General features: G+C 58.4%; 1 protein-coding gene across 1 annotated transcript in view; it reads left to right on the plus strand.

The window, feature by feature from the left end:
* IGSF9B (immunoglobulin superfamily member 9B) overlaps positions 1 to 15,343 on the plus strand; it is a gene marked incomplete at both ends in the record, with an annotated part of 34,840 nt that overhangs the window by 12,605 nt on the left and 6,892 nt on the right. Inside the window, 9 exons of the mRNA XM_082778024.1 lie at positions 444 to 560; positions 2,335 to 2,485; positions 2,827 to 2,938; positions 5,720 to 5,895; positions 6,636 to 6,862; positions 6,983 to 7,067; positions 8,671 to 8,832; positions 9,586 to 9,631; positions 10,954 to 12,582. Coding sequence (XP_082634150.1) covers positions 444 to 560; positions 2,335 to 2,485; positions 2,827 to 2,938; positions 5,720 to 5,895; positions 6,636 to 6,862; positions 6,983 to 7,067; positions 8,671 to 8,832; positions 9,586 to 9,631; positions 10,954 to 12,582 — 2,705 coding nt within the window. The remainder of the gene's footprint in view (positions 1 to 443; positions 561 to 2,334; positions 2,486 to 2,826; positions 2,939 to 5,719; positions 5,896 to 6,635; positions 6,863 to 6,982; positions 7,068 to 8,670; positions 8,833 to 9,585; positions 9,632 to 10,953; positions 12,583 to 15,343) is intronic.

The following is a 15,343-nucleotide window of genomic DNA, read 5'->3' on the forward strand; positions in this document are numbered from 1 at the left end:
GCTGCTTTGCTGTAGCCACCGGCGCTGCTGGGGTTAGGAGCTTTGTTCCCTGAACAAAAAGACACGTGTGAGGAGTGTTATTGCTGGGATTCACACGGCAGAGCTCTGCAAACCTCCTCATACATACACGCATCCACCAAGCTGATTAATCAGGCTGATATCTGATGTGGATGTTGTTTTTTTTTTTTTTTCCTGTTTACCTCCTTAAAATTGAAACGAGGTGGCTGGGTGGCTTTCCAGCAAAAACCTCCCTCCACGTGTGTAATTTTGCGTGCCGTAAAGCCTCGTTAGCACCCGCTTTCTGCACCTCAGCCTTACCCAAACCACCGATGAATTCGTTTTGGGAGGGTTTGGGGGCATGGAGCTGGTGGCACGAGCTGCTGGGGGGGATGTTGGTGGTGTGGGCTCACGCTCCTTGCCTTTTCCTTTTTCCCTTTGCCCAGGACCCCCCCTATTTCACGGTGCTACCAGGCTGGGAGTACAGACAGGAGGCAGGGAGGGAGCTGTTGATTCCTTGTGCTGCTGCGGGAGACCCCTTTCCCGTCATCGCCTGGAGAAAGGTACCCGGCCTGCCAGACAAATCTGCAGTGCCTTTGGCTTTTGGTGAATATTGCAGACAGAGAAGCCACACTCTGTCCCGGTAAGAACAAACTGCAGGTACAGCTGCTTCGCTTTGGGCTGAGCCACTGCCGTCCTGTCCCGCAGGTGGGTGGGGGAGCCCGGCTTGTGGCCACCGAGTTCTTTCCAAAAAACCTTCACAGCAGCATCTGCAAAGCTGAGCGCTGCCCCCGCCCCGGCCCCTTCCTCCTCTTCCTCGTTGGGATGCCCTTATCCTCTTCTCCTCCTCCTCTTGCTGGTGAGGTTGGCACCAGTGATGCTGGTCCTGCAGGAGGGGATGTGCCACTGGGGCATGTCTGAAGGGCTCTGCCCTGGGGCTTGGCTGAGTTTTTGGGAAGGACCTGGACCTGTCAGTGCCTCCTTTGGTGCCCTGTGACTTGGAAGACCGTGGGAAGAAGCTGGTTTAACCGTGCTGGACTGGACGTAGTGATTTGAGGATGTTCCTTTAGAGCAGGGTAGGGTGCAGTGTGGTGTCACCAGGACTTTCCACTCCCCCCTTCCCTTTGCTTCCCACCTTTGCTGTGCCCATAGGAGAGCCACAATGCAGGGCACCTCCCGGGCTCTTTGTCCCGCTGCCAGGATCTTCTCTCCAAGCCTCCTGTCCCCTTCCAGCCCTCCCAGGAGGGCTCCTCAGCACAGGATCCCTGCATCGCCCTGGGGGCACCGTCCCCGTTCCCTGCAGTGTGAGGTTCTCCATCTATTCACAGTTCTACCAGCACAAGGAGGACCGTAGCTTGGGCAGATCTCAAGCGACCTACCTGGAATTTGTTAGCTCTTTAGTTTTCTTATCGATCTTATTTTTCCTTCCTTCCCCACCCCCTTCTTATTTAGGTTTCTTTCCAACCCCTTTTGTGCTTTTTGGCCCTCCTCCTCACATCACGGCTTTGGGCTTTTCCTCCCCTGGCTTCAGCCAGGGCTGGTTTGGGCTGAGAGGAGTTTCCCAGGGAAAGAAGAGAGCTCCCTGCCAGCCCCCGAGAGCTGACCTGCCTCCTCCTGAAGGACCCCACAAGACCTGGGCTGGGCACCGCTAACCCCCGTGCCCATCCGCTCCCCCTGCACAGGAGCAGGCTGCGTACAGGTGCTGCAGGTCCCCGGAGCCCATCAGTGGGATCCGTGCATGAAAAACAGCAGAAGAGGACTGGGAGCGACGTGGGATTTGCACAGCTTCAGATAATGGGCAGGAACACGAGTTGTTACAAGATCCATCCTTTCCGCTCGGCTTGAGAGCTGCCAGGCACCTTCGTGCACATCAGCTTCCCACATCCCCGGGGTCCCTCCTGCCGAAACCTCTGCCAGGAGCGGTCCTGCCTCTCCTCTGCTGGCTGGGGGCGAGAAGGGACATTGGGACATCTCCTGGGGACAGGCACCCACCTTGGAGGGTGTTCTCTGGGGACAGCTGGTGCGCCGTCCCCAAGCAGCGGTGGCAGTTTCAGCTTTGGATGCTGGAGACTTGAGTTCTTGCCGAGGTCTCGGGGCCCATCCGAGTGCCGTGGGGTTTTTCCACTCGTGTCCGGGTTGTGAACACCAGCCCCCATCCGCATGTCTCTCGCGTTGCCGTGCCGGGTCCTCTCTCAAAATCGGGAAAACCTCGTGGGGAGCGGGGAGCCGAGAGCAGATAGCTGAGATACCGCGTTGCTGCCTCGCCCTGCTCGGCGTGCTGCTGAGTTGTGGTTTTTTTTTCTCTCTTTGCCTCGCTCCCCCTGCTCCTTGCCCAAGGTAGGGAAGCCCAGCAGGAGCAAGCACAACACGCTGCCCGGCGGCACCCTGCAGATCCGCTCCCTCGGCAAGGACGACCATGGCGAGTGGGAGTGCGTCGCCACCAACGTCGTCGCAAGCATTACTGCCAGCACTCACCTTACAGTTGTAGGTACGGGCAGGAGGGGGCCACGGGGCCTTGGGGACAGCTGGTGGCAGGCACTGTGTGCTCCTGGGTTGTCACACATGGGGTAGGGATGCTTCCCGTGATGAGCAATGTCTCCCTTTACTATAATTTACCGGTGGTGCTGCATTCTCTGTTCCTTTATTTTGGCCACCTGCGTGTGTGGCTTAGCAGAAATCCTGCATGAAACAAAGGCTTTCCTATTTAGGAGTCCCCCCTTCGTATCCTGGCTGGAAGCAAATCCCTCCCAGGAGCTGTGGGGGCTGCATTAATACCCGCAATCCCTCCCGTGCCCCTGCTCCTGCTGCAACCCGTCTCTCTCCCCGCAGGCACAAGCCCTCATGCCCCCACCAGTGTGCATGTAGTGGTTGCCATGACCTCTGCCAACGTCTCCTGGGAGCCCGGCTACGACGGTGGATACGAGCAGACTTTCTCAGTTTGGTACGGCCCTCTGTGAGTCATCCCCGCATGCTTTGCTCTCTGCTTCTTTTCCTTCCTAGCCGACCCCAGCTTCCAGCAGCGGGGCCGTGCCGTGGCGGGGGGGGGGACGGGTGGCGATGGGCGGCGTGCCTGGGCCGTGCCGTGGCGAGGGGTAGAGCCCCCGATGCCCTGGTGCGAGCCCCAGCCCTGAGATGGGAGGGATGGGGAGGGTGGAGGTGGCCCTGGGCTTTTTTCCATTTTTTCCCTGCAGCTTTTTTCCATTTTTTTTCCCCTTTTTCTGAGTGCAGAGGAGCTGCTGGCGCTGCAGTCCCCTCCAGTGCCTCGGAGACGGGCAGCAGTAGCGCTGTGGGTCTCCCGTGTTCCCTTTCCCTTTTGTGCTAGCCACTACATCTGTCCGCCCCAGCAAATTCTGTTCTGCTTACAAGGGGAGACGCTTTGCATTCATGTTAACTTTGCCTCTGGCGTCTAATTTCAAGATAAACTGTTTATGAAGCTTAGCAGCCACGGAGAGGATGGCAAATGCAATCTTTAGAGAGTGCCTCCTGAAGAAATGTGACTAAGCAGAAACGATCTCTCCCTCCTCTCCGACTCCCCAAGGGCTGCTTAAATCCCAGCTGAGCGTGCGAGCAGGCGCCGTGCGGTGCTGGCCAGGAGACCTTGCTCCCTTTAGCTGCTGATACCCAAAGCAAAGAGGCAAATCCAGCCTTCCCACGGCAGGGAGGGCAAAACGTAGCTGCAGCAAGGTCAGGCTCTTCTCCAGGCTCTGCACTCGTCATCCTTCTCCTCTGAAGGATGTCCTTTGAAATGCGGAGGGGCTGGCGCCTTGCCTTTCACAGGCTGCTGCTGACGTCCTCCTCCGCTTCTTCAGCCTTTCTTCTCGCTCCCTTTCTCTCCTTCCTTTCCTTAATTTGCCCAGATGGGGTCTGCTGATAGAGTGGGGATTGGAGAGATGCCGCCTGTAATGAATTCTGCTCTCTGAGCTGAGGGCAGGCTCAACGCTCGCACGGTGGGGCCGGATAATTGTGTCGGGAGACAGAGGACAGGAGATGGGAGAAACTGAACGAGCGGAAGAGAAAAATGAGGGAGCGAGTGGGGAGGAGTGCGTGGAGCGGTGCAGACCTCACGTAGCTGCCTCTGAAAGCGTCCTTGGGAAGGACGGATCTGACCTCCCTGCTCCTGAGACGTGCCTCACCTTGGAGGGAGGTGGCAGCTGCTGCTCTTGCTGCCTTCCCAGCTCTCTTTTCTCCAGCCACCACACAAAAAGAGAGGCAGCCAGGGGCAGGGAAGGGCGTTAGGAAATTTGCAGGGTGCTGGGGGGAGCCCCAGAAGGAGGGAGAGACCCATCTTGTCCTGGCTGTAGGATGGGAGTCCTTGGGCCCAGAGAGCCCAGGAGAGATGGGGATGGCGCTGGGGGTGAAGGTGACAGAGCTGCTCCTCACTTGGGTGCTGCTCTCCTGGCTTTATTTTGGTGCTATCTGGAGAGCTGGCTGGCCAGTGGTCACATATTTTCCTCCATGCTGTGGTACAGGATTCTCAAGCAAAGCATTGCTTCACCTCCTGCTTCTGCAGTTGCTGCAAATGCTGTTCCTGCTCCTGACACAGCCAGGGCCACCGGAGCATCCCATCTGTGTGTCCATGCCCCCTCGGCAAGGGCGTTCTCCCCCAGCTGGGGCGCTGAGCATTGCATCCACCATCCGCACTCCCTGCCCGCTGCAGCACCCGGGAGCAGGGCTGCGATGGCATTGGGATTAAATACTGCGGGGTCACCTACCTGGGTGACAGGCAGCCCCCACGAGAGCTGTGGTGATTTTGGGGCTTTCCTGCCCGCAGCTGTTGGGTTTGGTCAAAGCACTCTGCACATGCATGGCTCTCTGCCAGCCTGCTTCTCTCCATAGCTTGCTGCTGCCTCACCTTTTGCTCCCTTTACAGCGGCATTACTCGGCTTTGCTCCGGCTCTTCCTACCCAGTGGGTTTCCCTGGCAGCTCACTGATGGCCGTAGACGTGCCCGCATAACTATGCAGAGCAGGCCTGCTGCAGTAATCTTTCCCAAATCCTCCACGGACACGACAAAAACCTGCAGATGAGGGCTGGGGCTCGCTGGAGCATCTCTCTAGGACATGGAAGGGGGTCGGTGATATTTGCTGTATCACCGCAGTGCAGGGGTGCTGCTCTGAGACATGGGGCTCATTCACCAGGGGGCTTCCTATGACTTGGAGGTGGATGCGTGGGATGGTTCTGGGTGCAGAAAAAAGCCCTGAGTTTGTGGGTTAGACCCCTGGCAAAAATGGTGAGTTGGTTAACTGCCTCCTGTGGGATTATATGTGCAGGGATACAGCTAAGGGGGTGCTGCTTTGTTCTGGCTTGGGAATTGTTGGGGTATAAATGAGAACAGAGCCCATCACTTTTGCATCACTTAAAGTGAAAAAATAACCAAATTTGCCCTTTTGCCTTCGGGATCTGATGGAGATAACCCTTAGAGGGGGGCTGCTGGCCGTGCTTTTGTACATGACCCTGCCCTGAGGGCACAGGGGCCACAAGACAGCGGGGAGGGCTGGTAGCAGTGCCATGGCGTGATGGGATGGTGCTCCAGGTCCTCGTGTGCGCTGACCCTGAGCCAGCTCTCGGGTGGCGAGCGTCAGCGCCGCGTCCATGCACATCGCTGCTGCCAAACCAAACCATCTCTCGGGACGGCTCCATTTTCACTCGAGAAGTTAAAGCGGCGTCTTCGTCCTGCCGGTCGGAGGCACCTGGACTGAGGATGCTCCCCTCTCTCTTGGCAGGGTGAAGAGAGCCCAGTTTGGCCCCCACGACTGGCTGTCTCTCCCCGTGCCAGCTGGTTCCAGCTGGCTCCTGGTGGATACCTTGGAACCGGAGACCGCGTACCAGTTCAGCGTCTTGGCTCAAAACAAGCTGGGCACCAGCTCCTTCAGTGAGGTGGTCACTGTGAACACTCTAGGTGGGTCCTCATAAACACGTGGGGCAGAGGGTGAGGGGGCTTCGGGAGGGCTGCAGAGCAGGGGGGCTTGCTCCTTGCCACGTGTCCTGCCTGCTGGGATGGAGCTGGTGGCTGGCAGCAGTGGTTTCCAGCCACAGAGGTATTTTTTTGGAGCGTCCTGGATGAAACTTGGGGGCTTTGCCAGATGCTCGGGACACCTAAAAGCTTGTCCTGACAGTTCAAAGGAGCCATGCTGGTCACCTTAGAGATCTTCCTCAGGTTCATCTTGGGTCAGGAGTTATTAACAGAGCACAAAGCCACTTGCGTGCAGCTCAGAGCGGGAGCCTCACAAAGGGCCTTGTGCTTGGGTACCCGCCTGGGGGCTGCCTCACAAGTAGGTCGGGGAGGAGGAAGCTTTGTGATGCTGTGCCCCTTTTTGTAGTCAGAGCATCTTTAGTCCTCCCCTTTTTGGAAAGCCGCCTTTGTGTCCCTGAGACAAGAGCATGTGCTGAGACATGTCCTGACCTGGGAGGAGGGAGCTGCTGCTGTGGTCTGTCTGTGCCAGTGCCAGCATGTGGGAGAGATCCCGGCACGCTGCTGTTGTGCAGGCTCACCTGCACCTTGCAGGACACCCTGTGCAGGAGCTCCTGCTCCGAAATACAAGGGAGAGATCGTGGCTACCACCCTGGGGAGGAGAGCATCCTCTGGGCTTCCTTTATCCCCACCTCAAAGGCACCTTGTCCCATCCTCCCTGTCCGCAGCATTCCCTGTAACAACTCCAGAGCCTCTGGTGTTGGTTACCCCACCGAGGTGCCTCACAGCCAACCGGACACAGCAAGGCGTCCTCCTGTCGTGGCTCCCTCCTGCCAACCACAGCTTTCCCATCGACCGCTACATCATGGAGTTCCGCGTCGGGGAGAGGTGGGAGATCTTGGACGATGCCATCCTCGGGACCGAGAGCGAGTTTTTTGCCAAGGACTTGTCCCAGGTGAGCTGGGACTGACCTGACGCTGCTCCGGCAGCATGCAGGCATCGCACTGCCTGTTGCGGCCCCAGGTAGGTGCTTTTTGGGGTGCCGTCCTTCTGACGGATGTGCTTGGTGTTTCAGGACACTTGGTACGAGTTCCGTGTCCTGGCGGTCATGCAGGATCTCATCAGCGAACCCAGTAACGTTGCTGGCGTGTCCAGCACAGGTAAGGGGTGCTGCTTCCTCCTCCCTCCCCGTGCCTGGTGGCTGTGGGACCATTTCTGCTGTCTGCAGCTGGTGCTGTGCCCGGGTGGTGCACCAGCAGCCATGGGTTGGGAGCACTGGGTTTGTGTTTTTGCCTGAAAACCCTGGCTGTGAGCTGGGCTGATGGGTGTGGGCTTTGGGTTAGTGTCCCAGCACACAGCTGCTGCCTCTCTGATCGCAGGAAGCCTTCGTTTTGGACTCAGTGCTGGAGATGAGCACTGCAGTGCAGGGGCTGATGCTGGCAGTGCTTTCCACAGCCAAGGGGAGATCTGGGAGGTGGGGGGAGAAGCTGGGGCCCTCCCAGCAGGAATGGAGCAGGGTGCTGAGAGCAGGCGAGGACAACCCCTCGTTTATTCCTTCCCGACGGGTGCGGTGCGGCATCCCTCGGAGCAGAGGGGCAGCTCGGCTCTGTGGGGTGCCCTGAGAACAAAGCGGGGAGCCGGGCGCTGCGCAGCCTAGAAATGGAAATGAAAGGTGCAGAGAGGGAAACGCAGCACTGCAGTGCGGTGTCTGAGAGGGGGGGAAAAAAAAAAAACACACACAACAAAACACAGCAGAGCTTTGCAGTAGGAGATGGAGACTCGCTGCAGCGTGTCCCCTGCACCCCGGTGCAGCTCGGAGGAGCGATTTTCAGCCAGGGCCAGGCAGAGCAGGGGATGGCCATGGTAAGGGAAGGTCTGCAGGAGGAGAGGATGCGATGAGCCCTGCTAGTATGGCTTTCCTGGAAAAAAATACGAGGAGCCGCCCAGCTCAGCTGCGCGCAGGAATGAAGCGGTCTCTCTCTGCCCCCAAGTGGTGCTGGCGCGATGCAGGGAGCCTGCTTGCTGCCTGCAGCCTGCTCGCTGCCCTCCCAGAGCTGCTGCTCTCCTCTTGCACGATGTTTCTGATGGGGTTTGACAGCTGAGGGTGCACGGAGCCAGCTGCAGCCTCAGGGTGTGCGTGTGTCCCGGCCCTCCTGGGCTGCTGTCTGCGGCTGAGCGCCGGTGCTCCCAGCGGACGGATGCGCGCTGACCCTGTGTGGGTGCGTGGCAGGGGCACTGGTGTGTGCAGGATGCTATAACTGCTCCTGTGTCTGCAAATAGAGGCAGCTAAATAGGCTCTGGTCGTGGTTCTGATTCAGTCATGGCCAGTGGAGTGGTGTGGTGAGGGCTCGGAGGGAGGTACCTGGTGCTGCTGCAGCTGCAGTTGGTTATTATAGGAAGGGGAATAACTGTGGGTGTTGTGCAGCTGTGTTCGTCCGTGCATAACCGTGCATTTGTGTGCTGTGAGCACTTCTTCCTGATGTGTCCATCACCAGAGACAAAGGGTCCATCTCGTGTGAGGTCGCCAAATTACTCGGTGTCAGCCTGCAGCAGTGTTCACAGTTCTCCCCACGTGGGCTCTGTTTAAGGCAGGGTTTCTGCTTCAAGGTTATCCTCAGTACCAGGAGCGAGCGAGTTGCCTTGCGTCAAGACAGCTTTGCCCTTCAGGCTGCAGTTGATCCCCTAGGGAGAAGCAGCAGGCAGGAGCGCGTGCGTGTCTAACACCTGATGGCTGTTATTTTTTTTTTTTTAATTTTTCCCCAGACGTATTCCCTCAGCCTGACCTGACGGACGAGGGTTTAGCCCGCCCGGTGCTGGCTGGCATCGTTGCCACCATCTGCTTCCTGGCTGCTGCCATCCTCTTCAGCACACTCGCCGCCTGCTTCGTCAACAAGCAACGCAAACGCAAACTCAAGCGCAAGAAAGGTGAGCCCGGCCCCGGCGTGCCTCCCTCCTCCCTCCTGTCTCCTCGTTGTTTCTCTCCTCCTCCTCCTCCCTGGTTGTGTTGTGGTGGTAATGTTCTTCCCTGTCTGTCTCTTCTTCCACCCGTGCGCGTCTTCAGGTGAAGCCCTGACTTCATCCCCCAGCTGTGCCTGAAAGCGCCCGTGGTCGGGAGTGGGAGAGGAAGGGTGGGTGAAGAGGCGGCAGAGAAACCCTAGCCTGGGATGTCCGAGGGCGTGCTTTGGTGTGGTGACAACTCCTAGAGCTTGGGGGCTAGGGCTGGGATGTCCCCTTGGCCGGGGAGGGGACCGTGGCCCTCCCTGAGGTCCCCCTGGTGCTGGGCTCTGCCTCGCCTGCACGGGCAGTGCCCGACGGCTGCGCTAGGCTAGAGAAGACCCCATGAAGGAGACTCCGCCGCCCTGTTTCCCTAAAGCTGGGACTGCAGCCGCCTTGCAGGAGCGCCCGGTAGGGAAACCACCACCCATCCAGGCGGCTGGGGAGCTGGAGAGGGCAGGGGAATGGGCTCCTTCGCCTCTAGCGTGCGAGACTGCGGCCGCAGCACTGATAGGAAACTGTGACGGGAGCCGTGTGTTGTCAGCAACCATTAAAGCACTGGAGCGATGAAACCTTGGCCTCTTGTTGAGTGTCTTCTTTTGTGGTTGTGATGTTGTTTGTCTGTCTCTGTCTTGTTGCGCCTCCTTAGCGTTCTCTTTCTTTCCCCTTTTTATTCTTTTCCAGACCCTCCTCTCTCGATAACCCACTGCAGGAAGAGTTTGGAGTCCCCGTAAGTATCTGTCTTAGATGCGGCACCAGGCTGTGGGTCTTCAAGGTGCCTCTTTCTACAGTTGTTGCAAAGGTCAAATGGAAATGTCTGGCCTTGTTTTATTGCTTCTGGTGGTTTGGTTTTCGTGTTCCCTGAACTTGTGGGAACAGAACGGTTCACAAGAGACAAACAGGCTTTGGAGCAGAAAGCAGCAGGGACAAACACAGCAAACTTTAAGACTTTAAGGGACGACCGGTGGAAAGGAATTACATGCCCGGCTTGAAGTGGCTCCTCAGGAAACGGGCTACTGCTGCGTACGGAGTCCTTCATGCAAGCCCAGAGTAGTTTTGAGTTGTGCTGTTCGTTTTTTCTTGGGAAATTCAGACTCTTAACTGCATATCTTGTCATTTCCCATGAAGAATCTCCTGCCAAAGCCTCTTTCCACGTGTGCCCAAAGGCTGTGGATTGTGATGCTGCGCTGGCCACAGCTCTAAGAGCCTGTCAAAAGCACTTATAGGTACTAAACAGTGGGAACATCTTCCTGATGTGAGTGCAAGAAAGAGTCTGAGGTGTGGACTCCTTATGCTTAGTCTCCTGGACAGCTGCAAAATGTCCCAGTGCTGGTGGATCTTAGTCTTGCTCTTTTCAGTTCGTCCACGGCACTGAAATACCGTGCCCACACCATCTCTGTTGGATCTGCTACCTTTTGCCCTTCAATCCTGTTTGTCCAAGGCTTTCTGACTAGGGATGCTGTTCTGATGTTTGTCTTCCCCTGCCACCTCTGTGTCTTTTGAGGCTCTCAGCCTTAAATTTGAGTACTCAGAATGGGGGAAAAAGCTGATTTAATATCATCTGTCGGCAGCTCCAAGTGAGATGCTGAGGTCTGCAGGAGGGGATGCTGGTCTGCCATCCCTCTGGAGCCCTAGAAATTGGGGAGCACCTCCTCTTGGGGGCTTCCCAGGTGTGGGTAGCTCAGGTGAACGTAGAAAACTTTTGAAGGAGTTGGAAGTGAGCTCTGGATCTGTCTTTCATTCTGATGGGACTGTGGAGCTTGTTGCAAGGCACTGGAGTGAACTGCCTGCCCTAAGGGGGATGGTGTACCCGAGGAGCAGGTATGATGTGTGGTGCTTCTGGCTCCTCTCTTCCACTTGCTTCTTGCAGCCTTTGTTGGAGCTGGGCAAGGCTCTGCCGTCTTGGTAGTCCCCACAAATTTCTTCTAGCAGTTCCTCCTTGGAGAGCCGGTAATGCTTTGTTTTCCGGATCCAGCAGCTCTTCTGGGCGAGAAGGGCTCCTTTCCCCTCGGTGACCGCCCCCTCTCTCGGTTTTTCTCCCCTGTGGTCCAGGTTGTCTTCCGGCAAGGTGAGTCCCGAGAGCATCCGCACGCTCCGTCCCCCCTCCGAGTCCTCCGACGACCAAGGCCCGCAGGCCAAGCGGATGCTGAGCCCCACCAAGGAGAAGGAGCTCTCCCTCTACAAGAAGACCAAGCGGGCCATCAGCAGCAAGAAGTACAGCGTCTCCAAGGCGGAGGCCGAAGCTGAGGCCACCACCCCCATCGAGCTCATCAGCCGCGGGCCGGACGGCCGCTTCGTCATGGACCCGGCCGAGATGGAGCCCTCCCTGAAGACGCGGCGGATCGAGGGCTTCCCCTTCGTGGAGGAGACGGACATGTACCCCGAATTCCGGCAGTCGGACGAGGAGAACGACGACCCCGTCGTCCCCGCCTCCGTCACGGCCCTCAAAGCCCAGCTCACCCCTCTGTCCTCCAGCCAGGAGTCCTACCTTCAGCCACCAGCATACAGCCCCCGGTTCCACCGGGCGCTGGAGGGTCCCGGCGCCCTGCAGCCCACCGGCCAGGCTCGCCCACCGGCCCCCCGGGCTTTCCACCACCAATTTTACGGTTACCTCAGCAGCAGCAGCCCCGGGGAGGTGGACCCGCCACCCTTCTACATGCCAGAAGTCAGCCCGCTCAGCTCGGTCATGTCCTCCCCGCCTCTGCACCCCGAGGGACCCTTCGGACACCCCACCATCCCCGAGGAGAACGGGGAGAACGCCTCCAACAGCACGCTGCCCCTGGCCCAGACCCCCACGGGGGGCCGGTCCCCCGAGCCCTGGGGCAGGGCTGAGTTCCCCTTCGGCAGCCTGGAGGCGTCCCCCGCGGCGTTCCCCCCCCAGCTCCAGCAGTGCGAGGCGGCCGAGGGCTCCCAGCCCACCGGTTGTCTTCCTCGGGGGCCGCCCCCTTCCTCTCTCCAGGTCGTCCCCGCGTCCTACCCGGGCATCCTGCCCCTGGAGGCACCAAAGAGTTGGACTGGCAAGTCACCCGGCAGGGGCCAACCCTCCGTGCCCCCCACCACCACCAAGTGGCAGGACAAACCTATGCAACCCATGGGATGTCAAGGGCAGCTAAGACATACCAGTCAAGGTATGGGCATACCCGTGTTGCCTTACCACGAACCGTCCGAGCCCGTCGGCCACAGCGGCACAAGCACATTCAGCCTGGACACCAGGTGGTACGAGCCCCAACCCCGACCTCGGCCCAGCCCTCGGCAGGTCAGGAGGGCTGAGCCCAGTTTACATCAGGTGGTGCTACAACCTTCGAGGCTTTCTCCTCTGACCCAAAGCCCCCTCAGCTCCCGCAACAGCTCCCCGGAGCTGACCGCCCGCGCCCGGCCCCGGCCGGGGCTCATCCAGCAGGCGGAGGTGTCGGAGATCACCCTGCAGCCCCCCACGGCGGTCAGCTTCTCCCGCAAGTCCACGCCGTCGACCGGATCCCCCGCGCCGAGCAGCCGGGGAGAGAGCCCCAGCTACCGACCCGCCACGGCCTTCACCCCCCTGGCCACCGGCTATTCAGGCTCCCAGGGCTCCTCCCTGCCCGCGGACACCATGGATGTTTTCGGAGACATCCCTTCTCCGACGAGGGCTAGCGAGGAGATCCTCAGACCGGAGCCCACATCGACAACGGTAGCCACCTCGGGGTAAGTGCGTGAGACCCCGTGGTCCCCCCCCCTGCCCAAAAATAACCCTTGCCCCCAGCCCCCTCCCGGCTTTCCTGCCCCGCCTCACCCCCCCAGTCCCTCTGCCCCTTCCCCACCATCATCATCCCAACTCGTAGGGTCGCTCTGGGTACGCTGCAGCATCCCTTTTGGAGATGGCGTCCCGCGGGCTTTGCTAGGACGTGGCTCTGAAGAGGCTCGTGCTGCGGGCGCAGGGTGCATGGCCGCTGCCCGAGCCGGCTCGGGGTTAGGCAGGCGGCCTTCCCGGTGCTGCCGGCGCGCTTTCCTCCTCCCCGACCTCTCACGTGGGAACCGGGAGCTCTGTGACTCGGGCTGCGGGCCATCTGCCAGGCTGGCAAAGACCTGGGCCACCGGGCCCGGCTCCCGGCTCGCCTAGGTAAGTGTCCTGGTGTCACCGGCGGTTGTTTCCTCTTCTAGCTGCTGGCTCTTGGCTTTCTTCGAACGTTAGGGCCGCCGCGCCTTTGTCTTCCTTCTGTTCCTTCCTTCCCGCGGAGTCTAGAGAGCTTTAATGCATGACAGAAACAGCTATAAAAGTCACCGCCCCATCTGCAAAAGGGATGCTGCAGCCCCAGGACGCGGGCAGGGAGAGATCGAGGACTTAGCCCCACCAGCAGCATGTCAGGAGAGGAAAAAAAAAAACAAACACACAAAACCAAAAACCCCAGCGGAAATCAGGAGGCCGCCGGCACGCTCAGATCCTGCCCTAAAGAGGGATGTGGCTGCACTAGACAGACAGTAGCGGCTGGTTTTCCAGGTACCAGGGTTGCTCCAGGCAAAAGCGTCTTTCTCTCTCTGTATTTCTCCTCTCTCCCTCCGTCTCTTTCACAGCACCCTAGATCCCGTAGCCGTGCTTTCGTTCCATCCTTTCGTCTCGCTTCATTTCGGCTTGTTGTGTTGGGGGGGCCGAACCCCTCGGCTCGCGGTGGAGCCGGGGCACCCAGCCCCATGTGCCGGCGCGGTCGGAGGCGTTCGGAGAAGAGCCGTGTTTTTTTGGGGAGGGGGGAGGCAGCCTTTCACCCCGCAGTGCCCTCCGCATTTCACTCCCACCCTCTGGTACCTGGAAGCGTTATGGCCTTAGGAAATCCCTCCGGCACGGCTGGGGATGGGGTGCGTAGGGTGCAGGAGGGCTCACGGGAGAGGCTGGGGAGGGAGAAGACCTGAAGGAGCCTGAGATGACTTCTGCGTGGCTTTTTTGGGAAGGCAGATCCGTAGCGATGCAGGCACGCACGGTCACGTAGGTCCATGTCTCCACTCAGTCTCAGAGCCAGGGCGCCCCGAGGAGCTCCAGGTGCAGGACAAGTCTGTGTTAGAGCACTGTTGTCCGTGCTTTTATGCAGTGTATCCATTCGCTTCGTCGATTTATTATTTTTGTTCTTTTTCCTTTCTCTTCTGTTTCTTTCCCCCTTTCTTCTCCAGCCTTGTTTCGTTTGTGTTTCAGTTCGGTTTCTTTCCCTCCTTTTTCCTTTGGAGTTGTTGACGTGCTGATGTGTTGCGGAGCTCGGCTCCTTGCGGGTGTTGATAACTGCTTTGTTTTTGATTAATCTCAGCTATCTGGGCAGTGTTGTCGAGACAAGCTTCTCCTCAGCTCAATAGGTAAGGGTGATCCATGTCCGAAAGGATGGTGTGGGCGCTGTGGAGGGTGGCCGGGAGCGGGGCATGAGAGGGGACATGGAAGGGGCTTTTCCAATACCATCTCTTCCTTTAAAGGGGAATAAGGAATTGTCAAACACTAGGCGACACCTCTGGACGCACAGTCTCTGTGGCTTTTGGGTTTCCCCTCTCCCTTTGGGGAGGCAGCGTGGCTGGAGAGCCCGGTGGTGCAGCTGTGTTGGGCATGGTGATGCTCGCGTGTGTGTGCTGGGGCTCGCCGAGCTGGCATCTGCCCATGGCTGTGGCTTCTTTGGCAGAGGATGATGCTAGGAGGCACCCCTGGATCTGGCAGGGCTGGTGTTGGCGAGGCGTGTGCTGGGACCTGCTTTCTCCAAAGCCTGGAGTCCTGCACCTTGAGCCAGATGAAATAACTTCCTACAGGGCAAGCCGGCTCCTAATGGTGCTCCTGGGCTGCAGCTCCAGAATAAGTCCCCAGTTCTGTTCCGGAAAATGGAGATTTTTGGTTACCTTGGATCTATTTTCTTCTTTCCAAGGTTTATTTATCGTAGAAAGTGAGAGAAGCCTTTTTTCAAGGTAGACTTTATGGTTGGCAGCAGTGTACCTACAGTTTGAGGCCGCCGGCGAGGTGTTTCATCATTCCCGTGGCAAATGTAGTTGTAGTGAAAGCCCTCCCTCCCTGAAATGCTCCTTGGAGAAATCTGTAAGACTTCTTCTGACCCAGTTGTAATTAAACAGCCCTAAGCAAATCTGGAAAGATTCTCCCAAGAAAATACCTCTCCGGGGCTCCCCTGGTGGGGCTGCTTTTCTAGAAGGCCACGGGCATCCCTGGAGCAGCAATGGAGCAGTCTGGAGATGGTTTCCTGACCCTATAAGCAGATAACTTTTGCATTTTCCCCCTTTTCACTAAATCTGATAAAATCAGGTGGGATAAATCTCATTCCCAACCCTGAGGAGCAGAACACTGACCCATTGTGCTGTCAGCCAGGCTGGTTATGAAAGGAGAGCTGGGATCGCAGATGGGATGGTTTGTGGGGCCTGGCCATGGCCAAGCCTTTTTAGGACTGGTCTTTAAAAACTGAAGCTTGCAGCCTTGGATGGGAAGAGTCAAGGT

The sequence above is a fragment of the Aythya marila genome (assembly GCF_965140915.1).
Source record: "Aythya marila genome assembly, chromosome: 23".
Lineage (NCBI taxonomy): Eukaryota > Metazoa > Chordata > Aves > Anseriformes > Anatidae > Aythya > Aythya marila.